The sequence below is a fragment of the Lycium barbarum genome, chromosome 5 (assembly GCF_019175385.1).
Source record: "Lycium barbarum isolate Lr01 chromosome 5, ASM1917538v2, whole genome shotgun sequence".
In the NCBI taxonomy this organism is placed as follows: Eukaryota; Viridiplantae; Streptophyta; class Magnoliopsida; order Solanales; family Solanaceae; genus Lycium; species Lycium barbarum.
In genome coordinates this window covers 120963236-120985599 of record NC_083341.1, presented here as the reverse complement: position 1 = coordinate 120985599, position 22364 = coordinate 120963236, and the positions used below count along the sequence as shown (strand labels likewise).

Here is a 22364-nt window from a genome sequence, read left to right as displayed (position 1 = left end):
TGATCAACAAATTCTTGGCTCGATGTGGCATGGTGAAAGCCACACATTGACGAAATTAATACTGATGTTCATCGTGTTGATACATCTATTAAAGTAGGGAACCAGGCCAATGACCCTCAATTATGAAAACTAGAATAACTTTACGCTCCATTTGAATTTGATTTTAAATAGGGAAAATTTCATAAGTTACTAACCTGAAAGCCTTATTTTTGTTTTTTTAGCTATATTTTACCTATTTACATCACGTAGCAAAATGGGATAGATCGGATCCAAGGGCAAGTCTAAACGGGTCAACCAGCCAAAACCCCCAATGGATCCAAATTCAAACCTTTGATCTAAGTTTTAAGACACAGCTCTTCTAATGGCGAAATTGCTCCTTTTATCTTCCACATATTCCCAGTACCAACATCAACAATAACAATATTAATGGTTCGGTTAAGATCAATTTTGGTTTTTCTTGTGCTCTTCAAGAGTTTCGGGTCGTCAATTATTATCGGGTCAGAGGAAGAAGAACACTTCTCAGAAGCACTGTTATTGAGACCATTACCAGATCGTAAAGTGTTAGCACATTTTCATTTCCAAAGTAAAGTCCCACCAACTCGTACACATGGCAGTCATCACCATCTCTTCCCCAAATCCATTTTTCAACTGGTCCATAAATTTAGAGTTCGAGAAATGGAGCTGTCCTTCACACAAGGTCGCTGGAATTATGGACGCTGGGGTGGATATGATCCCATTTCAAGTAGAAATGCGAAGCCTCCTGGAGTTGAACTGTGGGCTACTTTTGATGTTCCACAACATCAGGTCGACGCTTCTTGGAGAAATTTAACCCATGCTCTTTCAGGGCTCTTTTGTGCTTCTATTAACTTTCTGGAGTCATCAACTGCTTATTCTGCTCCCCAATGGAGCTTCAAGTCATTTGCTGCAAATATCAGATACGGCACCTTGCCTCGTGAGGCTGTTTGCACAGAGAACCTCACTCCCTGGCTAAAGTTGCTTCCTTGCCGAGACAAAGCTGGACTTTCTGCATTGATGGACAGACCTTCTATCTACAGAGGATTTTATCATTCTCAGAGGTTGCATTTAGTCTCAAATGAATTTGATCTAGCTACAGCAAATTCTGGAATGGTGCTTGAACAGACACTTACCGTTGTTCTTCAACCGGTTACTTTAGGAAGTGGCATGACATCATCTGTTGGCTTAATACAACAACCAAGTTGGTCACTCAGCTCATTGTTTGGACGGAAAGTTAGTGGAAGGTGTGTTCTTTCAAATTCTAGTAATGTGTATGTCCAATTAGAGCCAAATTTGGTGTCCGAATTGAAGACTACTTCGGAGATGCAACAACAATCTGATGTTGAGAATTTGATATCTCAAGATTGGAGTGACATGAGCTTTGAAATGTCCGATTCCCCTGTCAGGGTAATTAAAGAAGTTTATGGCTTTGAGAAGGAGTCATCCCTTCTGTATGAATTTTCCCTAGCAGAATTTAGTGATTCAAGGTCATTTGACTTGGAGTTCAGGTGGAAGCGTCCTGTGACATGGTCTTCTCAACTGGCACCCTTGCAGGCTAGCAGGTTCCTTATGGGAAGTGGGAACCAAAAAAGTGCCATAGCCATCTCCTTAAAGTCGGTAGGAAGAAGTGGGTATTCAAAAACTTCTGTCAATGAGGAAGGAAGATGCTCGTTACGGGTTGATGTGTTTCAAGTTGTGCCTTGGTATGTTAAGGTTTATTACCACACCCTTAAAGTGTTTCTAGATGAACGCCCGCATAGTTTAGCAGATGTGATAGAAAGGACAAACGTTTCGCCTTCTGAAGACAAGGTTTCCCCTGGTCTAATGGAAATAGAATTGCGATTGCCCTGTGATGTGCACTCGGTGATATTGACATTGGAGTTTGATAAGGGTTTTCTGCACATCGATGAGTATCCTCCAGATGCTAACCAGGGTTTTGACATTCCATCAGCGTTAATCAGGTTTCCTGAGATCAAAACAAACATGCAGTTATTTGATGATAAATCTGCTTCCAAGTCACCTATCTTATCCAAGCTACAGGAAGAAAGCCCTGTTCTATGGTACACAGAAGTATTGCTTGTACCGTTGACCACTCCTGATTTTAGCATGCCATACAATGTTATCACAATTACATGCACTGTATTTGCTCTATATTTTGGGTCACTGCTTAATGCGCTACGTAGGCGTGTCGAAGAGGAGGAGAGGCGTCTGAAAAGTAAAGCTACCAAGGCCGGTGGTTCGATAGGCGTGCTACTGTCCAAATTGTCAGCTAAATTGAGGGGAAAACCGTTGGAACCACCATCCTCATCCTCGTCATCAAAAGTCAGTTATAAGCTGATTCTCAGAGTGATATTAGTGGCTGGTATTGCTGCTGCTTGGCAGTACTTCTATGGATGACCTTCAAATGAAGCTACAGAAAAGAAGTTTTGTACAATATGTTACATGAGTGCCACGGGACTTAGAGCATAGATTTTATCAATCAAAAAGAACCTCCCCTGTTTAGGATTCAGCATTGTATTATCCAATTAATTGTCAACCCCATTTGTGTACGATTAGCATTTAGTTTTGATGTCTCTGAGTGATTGCTGAAGAGTTCAAAACCATGATTGAGGTTAGGATAGGTCTACTGTGGCGAGTTCCTTTTCTTTTATATGTCCGATTCCCATATCGCACATCTCCCACTTCCTTCTATTATCAGGCACCAGAATATTTCACTCTTATAACTAAGAAATGTTTCAAAAGGAAAAAAAAAAAAACATCACGTAGCAAACATATACAAAACTCAGCACTTGTTACTGTATTCGCGTTGTTGTATCCATGAATACAGTCATTAAATTTTGCTGAATTTTGTATTCAATTTAAATGTATTCAAACTCAACTGTATTCATTGTAGCTGCTTTTACATTATATTCACTTTATTATATTTAATCGGCTGTATACAAAACACAGAATTTTGCACTAAAAAAGTTAACGAATACACTCAAAAACTGAATACAAAGAAATAAAATTCACTTTATTCATTTGTATACACTTCAAAATTCAATGTATTCATTTGTATATAAGAAATAAAATCAACGAATACGCTCAAATACAGAAATACAAGAAATAAAATATACCTAAATACTGAATTGTATGCTAAAACATTAATGAATACACTGAATTATATGCTAAAAAATTACTAAATACACTAAAAAGAAACACGATTTTTCAGGTCCGGCACCAGAATCTGACCGGAAAAGCCAGCATCGGCCAGAGTCCGGCAAAGCAACATCTGACCGGATCTGAGGTATATCGGATCTGACGTATAGTAGATTCCGACAAAGCAATGTTTGTCGACGATGAAGATTTGATGTATATCCGGTCAGATCTGGTCAAGATCTACTCAGTTTTTATGCTCATGGGGCTATTTAGCTCCTTCCTTTTTTGTCCAACATCATGAGGCCCTTATCTGCAACAGATCCTTCTAGTGGTCACCGTGATGGTTCAAAGGTGCTAGTTGCCTATCAGGTAGACAGCAAGGATCTCCATGCTCTTAACCTTTTAACTACTCTTCTCTTTAGCTTTGTTCAAATAAAGCAAATCTGAGCCCTCAAATAACCCGTCGGTTTCGTGGTGGCCGACGGTAGAGTAGTGGGGGGAGATGGGAGGGTTGGGTTGAAGTGAATAATGTGATGATGGGATATTCTACTTTATATATTTATATAGCTATAAGTTGTATTTAACATATTATTATTAGTTATGGGATGTAATTATTTTAAACTATAACTACTAAATATAAATATATAGTAGAGTTAATTATGTCATGTAGTTATTCCTTTTAAATATGCCTTATCGTCAGTAGAGTACTGACTCATATTTTCTCCTCAACTATGAAAAATAAAACGTATTCACCCTTAATTTGAATTGGTCCAATTGTACCCTTATTGTTAGTGGACTAACTCATATTTTCCCCTCAAAGCTAACAAACCCCCAACGCATTATTTTTTCGAAAGTAAAATATATTTTATTATTGAGATGAAGTTCTATTCCACCTTGCAAGATAATAATGTTAACCCCACAAAATTACTTATAAAAAACTTTAACCAAAAAAATTACACATAACCAAGACGGTTAAAAGAACCAAATTACATCTGGTTGCTCATCATGTCCCTGTCTTTTCCCCCATTAATTTTTTTTTTAATTTACAACACTTAAATAAAACACAAATTTCAGAAAAATCAAACAATTCCTTGAAAAATAAATAATATTAAAAGGATTCAATATTAAGTTGAAATTCTCAAGTCGGTGAAAAATAATTAAAAATTAATAGGAGTTATTACATGCACTTAATTAAAAAAAAAAAAATTGAGTTTGTGGAAGAAATTGTGGTTGTTGCCATGTCAAACAAAATATTAATTTTGTATTTGTTGAGCTAAATGCTTACAAGCGCTATTACGCAAACAAGAAGTGTTAATTTTAACAAAGACAGAAGTTAAAAGAGAAAAGACTTATTAATCATCCATTGAGCAAAAAAAATCTTTTAGGAAAATACTTTCTCTAATTTTGATGCGTATTTCTGAAGAATATTTTCTTTTTGACGTGTTCTTTTTTTTTTTTTTTTTTTTTGATTCCTTTTTTGTTCTTCCTCTCGTCGTCTTAGAAAATAGAAATCAAATAAACATTTCGCTAAAAGAGATTGGAAAAAAGTGAATTTCGTCAGCTTTAGGAGCAAATTTGAGCTAATCCACTAACAGGCAACCGCAACGGCTATTGAGAAACAAACTCGAATGAAGGAAAAATTTATTTTATTCTTCATACTTTGAGGGATAAATCTGAGCCACAACAATAAGGGCATATTCTTTGACCAAATTCAATCAGGGTAAATTTATTCTATTTATACAATAGTTAAAGGGGAAATTTTTGGCCCTTATCCTCTTAAAGTATCCACCCGATGGTGTGAGATATCACATTTGTAACTCCTTTTCTTGATTCATCAAAAATAAATATTATTTTAGCTCATGTTATTCTTTATATAAAAAAGGAAACAGGTTGTAAAAAATTTAATGTATCAAATTTGCTTATAAAAAAAAATCTGCCTCAAATAAGAAGAGATGGACTAACATGACAAGAGAGGGTTGCTTAGATGGTAAGTGCCCTTCACTTTCAACCCGAAGGTTGCGAGTTCGAGTCACCAAGGGAGCAAGGAGGGAGCTCCTGAGGGGAGGGGTTAAAAAAAAAAATGGACTAACATTATTAGCATCCTCTTTTAATGATAACAATTAAGAATGAAAAATTACTAACTTCCTTTTGATTTTAAAAGGAATCAACACGAGGAATTTAAACCACGGAGAAAGGTACTTTTCATATCCAACTTTTTAACCTATAAATGTAGACTTTGCAGCTAAACCTACAATCACATGTATGAAGAAAACAAAATCAGCTCTCGTTATCTTTATCTGATTAAGGGCATTGACAACTAATCTTGCCTTGTACCATGGAATTAGTTACCATCTTCATTAAAATTGTTTGTGAGGGAGGTTGACTTTTTTGTGAGATTATTTAATTTGTGAGGGATGTTGACTTTTTGTGAGGTTGTTTGTGAGGGAGGTTGACTTTTTTATGATACATGAGTTGACTATTTTCTATTCTCTTCATTATCATTCTCTCTTCTGTGTTCTTTATTCTCTGAATTGAGAAGCTGAATTTTGCATCCTATACCATGAACTTTTTTGACATTTTAAAGCATCACCACAAAAGAAATTAGGTTGTGGCTTGCGAATTGCCAACCTTTAGCCAATACTATCTCCAAAAAAAAGAAGAAATAGAGAATGAGAAAGGCATTTTTGACTACTAACTTAACAACTCCAGGACCACATTTATCTGTTTAGAATTCTCCAACTTCCAATTAACATCTCTAGGTTGGCGATCCATTAATTTTATTGACATTTCTTGTTCTCTTTTTGACATTTCAATCATTTTAGTCCAGCAATCATATCTGTGCATAATAATTAGTTTATCTTTGTTACAAGTTCACAGTCGCGGAGCTCTAAACATCAAGCGCGGAGCTAGCATAAGACTTGCGTGTTCGGCCGAACCCAATAACTTTGGTTAAAACCATATATTTGTCTTGAAAATTATTGAATATGTATAGATTTTTACTTAAGAACCCAGTAACTTAAACGAATTAAAATTCCGAACCCACAAGCTTCAAATCCTGGTTTCATTTCTACTAAATATGGTCAAAAAGTCTTTATTTTTGGATTTAACTTATAATATACATTGATCCAGTGTAAAGTTCTTTACACTATCATTATATAGTAAGTTATAATAGATGGATTACTTATCTCATTTTTCTAATAGTTACCAACTTCTCACATTGTCAATGTATAAAATTGAGAATCTTATTTTCTCCTTTTACCTTTTTTTTTTAAAGTATCTTTAAGCGACAGATGGATGTAAGATTTAAATTCTATGGGTTTAACTTTTAAAGTTTTTTAGCATTGAATCTATTATATAATTAAATTTATGGGTTCGGACCTACTATTTGTTGCAATATTTGTACATTTTTATACATAAATTTATATTACGAGTCAAAAGTACTGGATTTATATGAACCGGTGTTATAAGACTACATTCGTCATTCGCCTCTAGCTCTAACAACGGCAAGTTATGCGGAAAAAAAAAGTTACTGAAGAAGCTGATGATGAATGACATTTTAGATAATTGCAGGGGTGAGTCTTGCATTAAAGACTTAAATCACTCTACAATCGCAAATCTAACATTTCTTAATTAATATTCTACTTTGGAATCGATTGGTGTACCTATATTAATCTAATCCTCTAATCTTAGATATATCCAGAATCCTGATGAAAAACATTCGAAGATCTCTTAATTTAATTAACAAAATTAAAAATATTCCTGCTTTAAGGGGAATCAATGTAAAACTGATCATTATCAGTGTAATCTCTCTACCGGTGGACCACAACACCGCCCATAGAGATTCAATTCTATCTGAAAAGAAAAAAAACACACACCACTTTGGACGATGCTCTTGTTTAAATAATTTAGCGTTCAACTGCTTTCGATTCTATATAAGTGGCCTGCTAGCTTGTTGGAACATTCCTCAATACCAAAAATTTCATTCACCTTCTTGATTTAGAAAATTAGTACCAATCATGCAGGTTGAAAGAAGCAGTAAGCAAGGAGGCTTCATGACAACAAAATTTGCCTTATCTTTTTGTAAAACTCCTCAAAATAAAGTTGATCCAAAGCCAAAGGTGACTATTACAAAGCCAGCTGCTAACTTATTTGTGAGACCTGAAAACAAAGTTTATGTCACAGATGGTCGTGGCGGCGACAAGAACGTTGATGATAAGGCTACAAGTTATATTTCTCTTGTGAAAGAGCGGCTCAGACTTGAAGAATTGAGCATGATGCATGCTGGAAATAATAGTAGTAATGTTTAAAATGCATGACCTCTCTATGCTGGAGTATTATCACTCTATTTGCCTATTTTCCTCCCCTTTTATGTTTTTTTTGATAAAGGGATAGGAGGTGAAATATTGGAAGTTTTAATTAGTTCCAAAAGCATGATGTATAGGTTATACGAAATCTGAAAAAATTTCATGGTTTCGAGAGGATTGAGCTTACTATTAATAAAATCACCTTCTATATGTACACTTGTGATGAATTAACTAGAGTTTTCAGTATTTGGTGTTTTATTTTTAACAATCCCGTAAATACCTTTGTATTCTGTAAAAAATACTATAGTTTTTTGAAATCTTAATCAACTTGTTTGGGATGGAAGATAATGATTGTCATTTTTAACTTTTTTGACCTGCTTTATCTCACAGTTATGGTACATATTCTCCACTCTTTCAAGCGGAACTCTTATTGGTAGTCTATATATCAAAATTCAAAATATAGAGATCAATCTAAGTCACTTTCATTTCTTTTCATTTGGAAAGTGTTATTTATCCCTTAAAAAGTTTAATTTTGTAAAGTAATATGTTAGGCTTTTAGGATTCCCATCAAGTAAAAGGAATTTAGTCTTTTGTTGCCTTTAAAAAGTGTCAAAATAATTGTAAATCCAATAAACAAGTACAGTGGACTTAGATTCCGATATTTGTAGCACCAAGCTCGCAATTGGAATGCATGTACCTATAATTCGTGAACGGCTTAGTAGCATTCATTCCACTGGAGATTTTTTTTTTTTTTTTTTTTTTTTTTTTTTTGTAAATACTTAGTGTTGACATTGTTACTTTTCGATCAATCGCCGAATATTGGAGAACAAAATTCAACTAATAAAGATTGAGTAGATTTCACTTGGACCCCCTTAATTTTTTGGGTTTGAAAAACAATATCTCCTTCACCTTTTTTAAAGGGATAATAAACCCCCTTGATCTTAAAAACACTCAGAAATGAATTAAATTATTGCATGCATATTGAAAATGTCAAAAATAGCAATCAATTAGCATGAATTACAACATGTACTTATTTCAATAATTAAAAAACTTAAGCAATTGTATAGTGTTAACATTTTAAACACGTTCTTTCATTAATTTTGGATGAGAAATATTGCAACTTATAACATTTTAGTAAAGTCTGAACATCATTGGATAAATTTCATTTATCTCTAAAAATTAGATAAATTAATGTTCGATAAGCAAAAGTAAAATGTGTCAACCATTCGGGACAAGCATTTTACGAAAAAAGGTGGTTTAATAAAAGAGATTTTGACATAATATAACACGTCTAAACTCACAAATTAACCCTTTAGTATTTACACTGCATCCAATGCCAAAGTTAACTTTTATTCTATATCCATTTTCAAGTTAATATATAACATGATATACCAACTTAATAACTTCCTTAAAACACTCTACAATTCCATCTTTAAGGAATTGGGATAATTAAGGCCTCAGCTCATTTCTAGTTTGGGAAAATTGTAATTTGAGTTCCTAAATTATAGCTATATTTCAATTTTGATCTCTATATAATTCGACTGTTTAACTTTCAATTAATGTAGAGGAGCAATTTTATTCCCCAAATTAGTGGTAGCTATAAAAGCTTAAAGAACTCAAATTTTTTATTTTTTTTTAAATTAAACAAAAAGAACAACAAAAAAGATTAGCATGTCGTGAAGGCTCGACCACAATTTAAAAAAATTGATCGTCCACTGTTAAGGCGTCAAGTTCAACTCATCCCCTCCAAATGCAAATCATAATCAATTAATTGGTTAAAGAATCTCTTCCCTACCTTCTCTCACTCAGTTTCCTTCAAAATTTGTATTTTATTCTTCTTGTTCTACTAATGCTATAGCAAAAAATTGGAATTGGCGACAAATAACTTTTGTCGCTAAACAGTAATTATCTGTTGCTAGTCAATTTGACAGCGGATTATTGATGAATTATCAAAATACTTTAATAGTTACACGCTATTTAACGACAACTTAGCAACGAATTTCATAGCTGATTTCACTTTTTAGCGCAATTTCAAGAACTTACATTCATGCATATGCCTCACAAGGGTTTAAGGCCTTTAGGAGCTTTATTTGGTGCAAATTAATTAAAAGCATTTTGGTTAGAACCTATACTCAATATATCCTAAGAGTATACTGCATACTCATGTACACTCCTATTATACATTGCGGATACACTTATACTCAGTGTATAATGTGTATAAATAGTGTATACTCGTATGTAGGTGTATACAACTGTATCTTGTATACACACTGAGTAAAGTATACAATACTTATACACTTTAAGCTTGGGCGGTCGATTTTACACTCGGCAATTAGCATACATTGCATATATGTAGTGCACATTTTATTTCTCTTTCTTTATTTTTTGCTGTAATTTTTTTTTTTTTGTCCAGAGATTTAGTTTGTTCAGATCTGAAGCTGCTAGATTTTCAAGATAGTTTTGAAAAAGAGATGGAAGGAAGAAGAAGTTATTAGATCTAATGATAAGGTTTTCAAATTCAATTCAGATCTGTATTATTTTGGATGAAGCGTCGGGTCAGCGAAGTTTTAGAAGTGGGCAAAAATTTATTAGATTTTGTGTATATCTGTTGAGGTTTATTATTTCGACTAGCAAGTGCAAAACAAATTTTGCTACAAATTGTGAGATGAGTTTGTATCGAGCAAAAAGTGAGTCCGGGCTAGTCCTCACGACCGTAAGCACGGAGAATTCGGGTATCTACACAGCTGGCTTCCACTCTTACCTACTCGAGTGATGTCTATCAACCTCGATCAGTGTGTCGCAACCTAGGTTGCACGGACTCGGGGGCGGGTACCCAATAACGGTACGGATCCCAGCGACGGATTCGACAAAATCTAAATTTTAAGATTCGGGGGTGTGTATCCAGTTATGGATACGGCTTCGGGGATTCGGCTAAGAAAATTCAAAATTATATAACAAAAATAGAGCTATAAAGATATTATAAATTTGACTATTTTATAATTATATTTCAAGTATTTCGATAGTTTAATATTAGTTATTGCTCCTAAATTAATTTTAATTAATATAAATTAAGTGCTCTTATATTCTCTCATGTTAAATATAGTTATCTAAAATGCTCGATTATTCTTCTTTGTCATTTTTCTAAGTTATTTCAATTCATTATCAAATTACATATTTGAAATTATGTGAAAATACTATAAGTTGCAATAATTAATAATTTAAATTATTTAAAAGGCATATGACAAAATATGTTCCTGAATAATCCGTTTTACAAAGGGGTCAATTTTATTATGTACAACCAGTAAATTTTTCCGTGCTTTTGTGCGATTAAAAATATAAATTAATTATCAAAAAGTTGACATGCTAATAATGAATTTACAAATTATCCCTATATTGTATGGGAAAGAAACATTTATAATCAGCATAATTAACTGTCTTTCAATTTTGTGTCACAAGTAGCATATAATGGAAAGTAAAAGGGACAAAAATAGCATATGTGGAGAATAAAGGGGTCATTTTACTAGTTATTACAATTAAGAGACCTAATTCTATGCTTCTAGCAGTTTCACGCCTCTTCCTAATTAAGAGTCGTCTTCTCCACTTCTCCAAAATAAAGAGTGGTCTTCTCCAAAATTCTCCACTTCCTTTTCAAGCTTTTACATATATGTAATTCCACAGCAAAGTTCTCTTTCACTTTCTCTTCGTTCTTTACTCAAGATAGAAAGAGAAACTCATTCAAGGTCGGAAACAAACTCTCCATCTATATCACTGCTTCTCTCTGCCATCCGAAGGTATGTCATATTCCTTATCTCAAATCTGTCTTATTTTTAATTTTGAGAAATCAAAATCTCAATTCGCCCCCCCCCCAGATTTGTCGACAGACTCCGGTCAAAGTATCCGAATGTAATTGACTGTATCCCAGACGTTTGCTGTTCTCACACCTGACCCGTGTTGAGACGGGTACGACACCCAAATTGGCGAGTCCGTGTAACTAGGTGTCGCAGCAGAGGCGTACGTGGGGCTACACTCATGTCACATCCCCGAACTTTTGGGTTAGAAAAGTCTCTCTTTGGCTTATATAAGGAAGCTTAGGATGGAAGCAAAGGCAGAGCTCCTGCCTATCACTATTCGTAACTCCATTATTATTTTTCTCTAAGGAATACTTACGAAGCCATCACTTTCTTATCATTTTAGCTACTTGAATCTTATCGTACTATCTGTGTTATTTGTTAAGCTATACCCCGATCTAAACTACTCCGGATCGGGCTATCACAAAGAGTTCTCGGAATTGGATTCGGCCTACTTGTCTTCAAACCCTAGAAATACAAATCTGTAACTGATTTTTTGGTTAAACCCGATTTCACCGAAAAACAGTTTGACACCGTTTGTGGGGATAGACAGTTGTGGTGTCGTCCTGATTCATAGTAGAAACTTTTGAAGTCCGTTCACATTTTGAGCTATTCTGAGTAGAGCACATCTGACGGTGTCTGAATCAGCTAGCAGCACTTCTATCGAAACAAGAAACCCGCGGTGCTCGCGGTCGGTAGACCGACAAAACCCTGATAGCAAAAATAGCCCGAGACTGGATAACCAAGAGGAAAGAAAGAAGGCAGTGTCACCCTTGATGAAAGTCCGCGACGAGATCCCAACCAGAGAAGACCATCCTAACCGATAGGCGGAAAGTGAGGAAGTGCTCCCCAGAGAACATTAATTTAGAAAAAGGAAAAGACGCCCCCATCTCAGGGTAAAAGAAATGTGCAAAGCGAAGGACCCCCCATCAGAAATAACATTGGATGCGTTCCTGACGAATACGCCACCTTGTTTACAATCTCCCCTCTGAATATCATGTTGATAGTGCGCGTTGATTGCAGTATTTTGTCCGATTTTTGTTAGGGATTCCGGCTTAGATTAAGCTTTGCCCGGTCGCTGATGTATTCCTTCAGATGCCCTGCCCTCAATAGTTGGGCTACCTTAATCCGCAAGTTCGCACAATCCTCGGTGGTATACCTGTGTGTGCTATAGTAATGGCACCACAAGCTCGTATTCCTTTTATTCGGGTTAGTTCGCATTTTTTGGGGGAAACTTGCTTCCTTCATAGTTTTCGTTACTGCTACCAATTGCACCGCACTGATATTGAAATTGTGACCCGCAAACCTAAGGGCTCCTGTTCCTCTTAACACCGGCCTCTCGAAGCTTTGTGCGCTTTTACCGATAAGACCTCGACTGCTCCTGTCACGACTCCCGATCATGCTCGGACCAAGGGACCTCTGAGCTTCATACGGTTCAAAGCGTCCCTTATGATTTAGGAGGCTCACCCCAGATCTCGATTCTAGCCTTCTCAAAGGGCAACCCCCTACCACTATCAGTGTTGTCATCCTCAGGTCGTCCTCAATGCGCATTTTAGCGGTGTAGCTGAGATTTATCTCGTTCTACTTCTTGGACCGAAATTATCTCAAGCTTTCCTTGAGCTTCCTTGATGCCTCCAGATAGTGAGTAACAGTCTTTCTCGCTGGAATTTATCCACGAATCCTCTTAGTAGTAAGGCTTCCCACTGTTTTATGGCGAACACATATTCTTTGTGAGTCTCCACCCTACAGGCTCCCGCGTGGGCTTTGACAAAGACATCTGCAAGAGTAAAAAATGAGTCAATAGAATTTTTAGGTAAATGAGTGTACGAGGAAAGTGCCCCCTTTATGAGGGTTTGATTAAATTTCTTCAGCATGAATGATTTGATCTCGTATTGCTTTAGATTGTGCCCGGTGACGGCTTTTTCAAAGACTGTCACGTGTTCCTTAGGATTTGCAGTCCCATCGTATTTAAGTATGTCGGGAATTTTGAACCTTCTCGGGATTGGAGCGGGGGCCACACTCTCCAGGTATGGCAATATTTCTAATTTTCTGGTTCTTGTCCCCTTCACCACGGGCGGGCTCCTGGTATTTGATTCATCCGCTCGTTTATCTCTTTTTCAATCTTGAGGAGCCTCCTGTTGAATGAGCCTGGTAGCCCCTTTGTACCGTGGGCTTCTGCCCCCTCATTTTGCAGGACCTCAGGGTCTTTTCCCACATCCTAGTTTGATGTTGGAGTCCCAGCCCCAGATTAGTTAGCGATAGTAGCCACGACCCTTTTCATGCGTTGTATCATCTCACCCCCTGCTTTAAGCGTGGAAGCTATCATATCATCTGCTAGGAATCCTCCCTTCTTTGTCAGTTTCTGCTTTCTCATCTGGGAGAGAACTCGACTCCTTTTTCCGAGGTTGCGCCTCCGATAGTGTCGCGCTCTCTCCGTACTCGATGCGTCTCCACTTCGTTTTTCACTAGGCTGCTTTCATGGGAGGTCACCATCATGCTCTGATATAGGAATTTCCACCAGACTTGCCACTCCCCGCGCATTTATTGTTGTTTGAACGTCATCGCGTCCCTGCTATTCATGAGAACTACTGCTTGATCCTGACGTGTTTCACTTAGGCGGTGCAAATAAGCTTTGCTAAGAGATGGAATTTTGCTTATGAATCAGGACAACACCACAACTGTCTACCCCTACAGACGGCGATAAACTATTTTTCGGTAAAAATGGATATCACCGAACTCTCGTTAGATATTTGTTTTTAATAGGGTTTGAAGACAATGAGTTGTATCCGATCCCCGAAACTACTTTAAAATCTAGAATTTACAATAAGCAACGAATATATTGATGATGATAAATAAGAATTTGAATCCACTAGATCTATATTCTTCACAACATATGATATGTTTCATAAGACTTGGTCGAGAAAAATATGTTAGGGTTACAAGTGTACAATTGAAGATGATGCTCTTCCTCCCTCCCTAAGTTATCTTTATCCCAAAAACTCCTTTAAAAGCTAGAATTTAGAATAAGCAACGAATATATTGATGATGATAAATAAGAATTAGAATCCACCGGATCTATATTCTTCACAACAGATGATATTTTACATAAAACTTGGTCCAGAAAAATATGTTAGGATTACAAGCGTACAATGGAAGATGGTCCTCTTCCTTCCCCCTAAGCTATCTTTATACAAGCTAATACAAAAATTTTCCCGCCCCAAGGCATGGGCGACGTGACATTATGGCAGCCATGTGGGTCTGTGCTGCAGCGCTCTGATCGAGACTTGATTGACATAACCCAAGTTGATGGGAATGAGAAACAGCTGTGCGGATCCTTCGGTCCGTTCGGTTACCCCGGCATCAGTAGGCACCCGGTTATTATGTTTTCCCTATACAATATTAATATCAATGCAGATTTAACTCATCAAATTAAGGTATAAGAAATTTTCATGTGGAGTCATTCCCTGTCGTTTTATGCCATGGCCTAGAGGACGCTGAATATCTTTTGCTACTGTGGAATTAAGCAGTTGATCAACTTGAAGTGGAGAGTCCAACACATATTATATTATTTCTTCAATTTCAACTTTGTTGTTTTGGTATTTCTTGTTTGAAGGAAACAAGGTTAAATATGCACCATAGCATAGGCCTCTTGCTGAAGAATCTTTTTTTCATCTTAAGTAGCTCCGTATTAGTTGTAACTTTTGAAAAAAAAAAAGAACCCACAAAGTGAGGTCTGGAGAGACTAGAGAATAGAATGTATGCGGACTTTTCCCATACCTTTCCACTTACGGATGGAAATCTTTTGTCTAAATGAAAAAATTATGCATATCTTTTCACGCAAGAATATTTAATTACCGAAGTTTGTATTAATGTTATATTCTTTTTCAAAATGGGTGCATTAAAGATTCAACATATGTGGTAAAAATAGACTTTTATTAGTTCTCTTATAAATTTTATATCTATGTGTGGCTTTATAATAACAAAGGGGACTAGTATTTTCTTTATTATGAAAAGAAATGACTACGGAAATGAAAAACAGTAAAATCAAATAAGAGTTGAGTAACACTGTCATGGAGGGTAGTTTAATTTATAAAGAGTATACCGTTATAGGCAAAAATATCATCATAGAAAAGAAAAATATAACATAAAAACCGGTCCTACATAAAATTTACTTGTTATAGAAAATGTTATAGTGAGAACCTGTTATAAAGAAATCTGACTTTACTTAAGTAAAATACTCCCTCCCTCCGTCCCAATTTAAGTGTCTTTAGTTTGACTTGGTACAAAGTTTAAGAAATAAATGGAGATTTTTGAATCTTTTGGTCTTAAATTAAGGATGGGTAAAGTAGCAAAAAATAATTTGAATCTTGTAGTTTTAAACTTGACACGTGAGATTTATAAATTGTCAACTTACTAACTATAGAAAGAGATACTGTTTTTGAAACATGCCAAAAAAGAAAGTAAGACACTTAATGGGACAGATGGCGTACAACTTATTCTTGAAAATCTTATGAAAGTAAAATATGATTTGATTGAGAGGGCAAAATGAAATTTGAGTCATAGAAGATTGATCGATAAATTCTTGGCTCGATTAGTGGCGTGGTAAAAGCCACTCGTTTGGCAAAATTAATATTGATGTTGACCATATTGATACATCTATTAAAGTAGGAAAAGGTTAAAAAATGTCCCTCAATTATGTAAAATAGAATAAACTTATGATCCATTTGAATTTAATTTTAAATAGGGTTTATTGTTAGTGGCTAACTCATATTTTCTCCTCAACTATGAAAAATAGAATAAATTTATCCGATGTTTAAATTGGTTAAATTGTGCCCTTATTATTAGTGGACTGACTCATATTTTCCTCTCTGACTAACAGACTCCCAACATATTATTTTTTAAATATAAAATATATTTTATTATTGAGATGGAGTTTCATTCCACCTTTCAAGACTATAACCTTAACCCCACAAAATTCTTTGTAAATATTTTTAACCAAAAAAGTTATACATAACCAAGGTGGTTAAAAGAGCTGAATTCCATCTGATTTTTCATTACTATACTCTTTTAATGTTACACTTCGAAAAAATTTCATGTCGTCATGTGATAGATAGACTAATGCAGGGTGAGATGAATACAATGTTTCTATAAGTAAGAAAGGTTATTTAATGATCCTAGCTAAGATTTCAAAGATGTTGGAGGTAAGAAGAGAAAGTTCCTTAAGAAGGGCAAAGTATATATTGTGTTTTGGAAAGTTTCGTAAAGTACCGAGCTAATGTTGACTTAATGATGTCTTAAAGAAGAGTTGTAACTCTCCTTAGATTGGTAATAAAGTGTTAAACAAGTGTTAAGAAGGTTCCATAAGGATTGGAATTCAAACGAGACAACGGAAACCATTTCAGGGAAGTGGAGTTATACGACCACTTATACGGGACCGTATAAGGGGTCCGCATAACCCCCAGCGGGAAGATGTTTTTCATGGTGGTGAACCACGGCCACTTATACGGACCATACAATGTTATACGAACCGTATAAGTGTCCGTATAACACCCGACGGGTTGAGTTACTTTTCAAGTATATAAATGTGATCCCACTTCATTATTTCCATTTTTCACACTTCTCTTGTCACGACCCAATTCGCGAGTCGTGGTGGCACCTACACTATCCTTCCGAGTAAGCGAACCACATTACTAATAACAAGTTAAATAAGCGGAAGATTAAATAAGAATAAGTTATCCAGTCTTAAATACTTATCACAACTAGAAATGTCACAACAACCCCAAAATCTGGTCAAAGGGTACACGAGCGCTAACATAGTACGGAATATAAGTCTGAAAATACCCGAAGGCTACATATTGTCAGTCGAATATAAAAACAGAAATAAATAGAGGAGGTCCTTCAGGGGCCACGAATGACCAAGTAGCTCACCCTGAATGACTGAAAGATGTTACCCTTGCGTATCAGCCACGGGGTGTAGAACTGGAACCTGGATCGTACTCTGCACTCAACAAAAAGTGCAGCAAGAGTAGTATCAGTACAACACTAGTACCGGTAAGCATCATAGGCCGACAATGATTAGATAATGCATGAAGAAGTGGAAACTAACACGTAGCACATAGAGCAAACAGGTATGGTCACATATCATATACAAGTAAAGTGTAAAGGAATCATGAAATCAACCAAGACAGATATAGTTCACCAATGATCAGTCAAATATATGAGTGGATGAATGCAATGCAATGCAACCTTCACCTCTCTCACTCCACTCTCGTACACACATGCTAAGGACAGTGCCTCAAAGCCATGACCCATGGGGGACCCGCGAAGTCCATGTACCACTTGTGCTCTCCGGCAGAAACCTCGGAGGCTATCAATCACTCTCGATCTCCGACAAAGACCTCAGAGTCTCTCTGACGCTCTCAATATCCGGCAAAGACCTCGAAGTCTCTCTGTCACTCTCAATCTCCGGTAAAGACCTTGGAGTCTCTCCATCACTCACCTCACCAATCATCACAACAATAATGTAGAAAGCATGCCATGCATGATATCAGTCTCAACAATATCACCAATATAAATTAACAAGTACAAGTCATATTATTGTCCACTGTTCAATTATAAATATTACCATTACTTTTCATGTGATGAGTGAACTAGTATGTGACGGAGATCCAAACAAGTGATAATCACAGAAATAACACATTTGGCGACAAGCCCACATAACAGCTGACAAAACCAACCTAATTGGAATTCACCTCCACGTCATGCCCGAAGGCCTATCATGCTATCCCCGTCACTTTCTAAAACTACATACGATTCTCTAATCAGAGTCTAACTAAAGTAGACTGTAACCTACCTCAATGTCGAACGGGTGCCACGAACAATCAAACCAAAGACTTTCCTTTGTGTAGAGCCTCTGAACGATCGAAATCTATCAAATATGTAATTTACGTTAGAACACGAATCTAAGGACACCCATATTGCTATATTTATATTCGAAACCCAAAAGCGCACCCGAAAAGTGACCTCGGGCCCACAGGGGCAAAAATAGAATTTTAAAAATTATCAATTTCATCCATAAATGGACTCTCAAATCATTAATTCTCATTTCTTAGAACTATGACTCGAAACCTTTAATTACCCCAAAATCTTAACTTCGGACAAAAATCTAACTTTCCACAATTCAAATACAATGAATTTGAAGGTATTCATATATCCCAATGCTCCTAATATTCAATCATATAGACTCAACACATCAAAATTGAAACTTTAATGTGATGAACATAAGAGAATTTCAAAACCAAAAGAAAATAAAATAAAATACGGACACAGTGCTTCCAAACTTAATAAGAAAACGTACTGGGGCCATTATCCAACAACCATTCTATCATAATTTCTCAAAGATGAGCTCATGATTGCATCATCATTAGCCCTCATATTATATTGTAATCATTATGCCAATGTAACTTGACCCAATCAATAGCCTAATCATAAGTATAGGAGTGAATATACATTATACATACATGGTCTCTGATTAGTGGAATAATATGATATTACTCACCCGAAATCCGAACATTCCCCTTCCATTAGCGGTAAATTAGTTGTTCAAATATATAAAAGAAATTACACGAGGCCTAACCAATCTAAAATATAAAGTGTTGACTAACACACACACAATTCTTGATAGAAAAGTACCTGAAGCTAGAATTTGATGGAAAACCGCACGGCCTATTATTCTCACGGTGAGCAGCCCTTTTTTTGTGCAATTGATTAATCCCCAAAAGCCAATAATTCTTTCACCCTAATATATCTCATATTCTAGTATGTGGGCTAGGAATAAATGGGCCTAGCCCCCTCTCTTATAAATTACCTAAATTACTTAGTCATCCAACTAACACATAATAGTGTAAATTAGGCTCACTAGCCACTTAATTAATTCTCCAACTCATACCTTATATGAGCAAACTATTCAAACACATTAAATAAATATAGTTCAAAAGTACCCGCCAATTAAATCACCGTGCCACCAATTCCCGCAAGTCAAGAGTACCCTTTAAAACTACGAAAAGGGTATTTTAGCGAAAACGAGTTCAAAAGTGCTAAACGACCAATCGGGACGTTACATCTCCACTTCTCTCCAAGTCTCTAGAACATTCCATACATTTCATATACAAGAATCCAAGGGAAATCAAAGACTATTATCATTAATCCAAAGGAATCAAGTATAAGGAAGCTCTTAGGGGTTGCTAGAGTCAAGAAAATTTTATGGATTGAAGCTAGGGTTTTTCTTCAAGTGAAGTATTTTTATCCAAAGGTTATTCCTATTCAATCAAAGGTAAGTTTTATTATCATTTCATGTTATTTGGACTATGGGGAGGTTGAAAGACTTGGGTAGAAGAAGAAAGTAGAAAATAAGGTCTAAATGTAGCTTTTATGATGTTTATAGGTAGTAATCTATATAGAGTCATGATTCTTAGTACGATATGGATATAACCAATCGAACAATCGCTCGTCCTCGAGCGACAAAGGAAAGGTGGAGAAAAGGGTACCTGAACTGCCGAACAACTGAGGATATCTACTCCGCATATCCGCCTCGGTCTCCTAAGTGGCCTCCTCAATCGGACGGTGCTTCCACTGCACCTTGACCGAAGCAATATCATTGGACCTTAACTTTCTCACTTGTCTATCTAGGATTGCTACCGGCTCTTCCTCGAAGGATAGATTCTGATCTAGTAGTACCGAATCCCACTGAATGATACAAGACTTGTCTGAATGGTACTTCTTCAGCATGGAAACATGGAATACCGGATGAACACCTGCCAAACCTGGTGGCAAAGCCAACTCATAAACCACCTCACCAACACGACGAAAAATCTCAAAAGGGACAATAAACCTCGGGCTCAACTTGCCCTTCTTCCCAAATCGCATCACACCCTTCATGGGTGAAACCTTCAATAGGACCTGCTCGCTAACCATGAACTCCATATCACGAACCTTCCGGTCAGCATACTCCTTCTGCCTACTCTGAGCTGCCAGAAGCTTTTCCTGAATAAGCTTCACCTTGTCCAAAGACTCCCTCAGCAAATCTGTACCCCAAGGTCGAACCTCAAAATAATTAAACCACCCAATAGGAGAACGACACCTCCTACCATATAAAGCCTCGAATGGCGCCATATCAATACTGGAATGGTAGCTATTGTTGTACGCGAACTCTGCCAAGGGTAATAATTTGCCCCAATGACCACCAAAATCAATAACACAAGCCCTCAATATATCCTCAAGCACCTAAATAGTCCTCTCAGACTGACCATCTGTCTGCGGGTGGAACGCGGTGCTAAGATCTAACTGAGTTTCCAATTCCTTCTACAAAGTCCTCCAGAAATGGGAAGTAAACTGAGTGCCTCTGTCGAAAATGATGGAAATAGGAACCCCGTGCAATCGCACTATCTCTTGAATGTAAATCCTGGCCAACTTCTCTGCATTATAAGTAATCTGAACCGGAATGAAGTGTGCGAATTTAGTCAACCTATCCACAATAACCCAAATCGAATCAAACTTGCCCAAAGTCTTCGGAAGACCAACCACGAAATCCATAGCAATCCTCTCCCACTTCCACTCGGGAATGGGCATCTTCTGAAGCACACCACCTAGTCTCTGGTGTTCATACATAACCTGCTGGCAATTCGAACACTGGGCAACAAACTCCACAATGTCTCTCTTCATCCTACCCCACCAATAGTGCTGTCTCAAATCACGATACATCTTTGTTGCACCCGGATGAATGGAATACCTGGAACTATGAGCCTCTTTCAAGATCAACGAAATCAAATCACCAACTCTAGGAACGCAAATGCGCCCCTTAATCCTCAAAACACCCTCATCATCAATAATAACCTCCTTGGCTTCTCCACTTAGAAACTTATACCGAATCTTGCACAATTTCACATCCTCAAACTGCTGGGCCCTAATCTGCTCCAAAAGAGACGATCTCGCCTCCACACAAGCTAGAACCTTACCAGGTTCTGAAATATTAAGTCTCACCATACCATTAGTCAAACATTGCACCTCCATGGCTAAAGGATGCTCTCGCACAATCAAACGTGCTAAGCTACCCATACTCACTGCCTTTCGGCTCAACGCTTCAGCTACCACATTAGCCTTTCCCGGATGATAAAGAATGATGATATCATAATCCTTAAGCAACTCCATCCATCTACGCTGCCTCGAATTTAGATCCCGCTGATTAAATACATGTTGAAGACTACAGTGATCCGTGAACACCTCACAATGGACTCCATACAAGTAATGCCTCCAAATCTTCAAAGCGAAGACTACTGCAGCCAACTCTAATTCATGAGTGGGGTAGTTTTTCTCGTGAACCTTCAACTGCCTCGAAGCGTACGCGATCACCTTACCCTCTTGCATCAGCACACAACCCAAGCCAATCCGGGAAGCATCACAATAAATAGTAAATTCCTTTCCCTCTACTGGTAAAGCCAAAATCGGGGCCGAAGTCAATAAAGCCTTGAGCTTTTGAAAGATCTCCTCACATTCATCGGACCACTGGAAAGGCACATTCCTCTGAGTCAACCTAGTCAAATGGGAAGCAATAGATGAAAATCCCTTCACAAATCGGCGATAATAACTCGCAAGGCCTACGAAGCTCCGAATCTCAGTCACTGAAATAGGCCTGGCCCAATCTCTAACCGCCTCAATCTTCTTGGGATCAACCATAATCCCATCCCCAAAAATGCTACGGAACTGAGCCAGAACTCACACTTGGAAAACTTGGCATACAATTTCTTCTCCTTCAACAGGCCAAGCACGATCCTCATATGCTTTTCATGATCTTCCTTACTCCGAGATTACACCAGGATGTCATCAATAAACACGATCACAAATGAATCCATGTAAGGCTTGAAGATCCCATTCATCAAATTCATGAAGGCTGCAGGGGCATTAGTAAGCCCGAAAGACATCACCAAGAACTCATAATGACCATAACGGGTCCTGAATGCGGTCTAAAGAACATCCTCCGCTCGAATCTTCAACTGATGATAGC

General features: G+C 37.0%; 1 protein-coding gene across 1 annotated transcript; it reads left to right on the top strand.

Moving 5' to 3' along the window:
* The first annotated feature begins 211 nt into the window (after positions 1-211).
* LOC132641303 (uncharacterized) lies at positions 212-2641 on the top strand. Its single transcript, XM_060358241.1, has one exon. It carries the CDS (start codon positions 427-429, stop codon positions 2410-2412), a length of 1986 nt encoding a protein of 661 aa, XP_060214224.1. The 5' UTR covers positions 212-426; the 3' UTR covers positions 2413-2641.
* The last annotated feature ends 19723 nt before the right edge of the window (positions 2642-22364 follow it).

Coding starts and splice junctions, on each gene's coding strand:
- LOC132641303 (XM_060358241.1), top strand. CDS start 427: ATGGTTCGGTTAAGATCAATTTTGGTTTTTCTTGTGCTCTTCAAGAGT.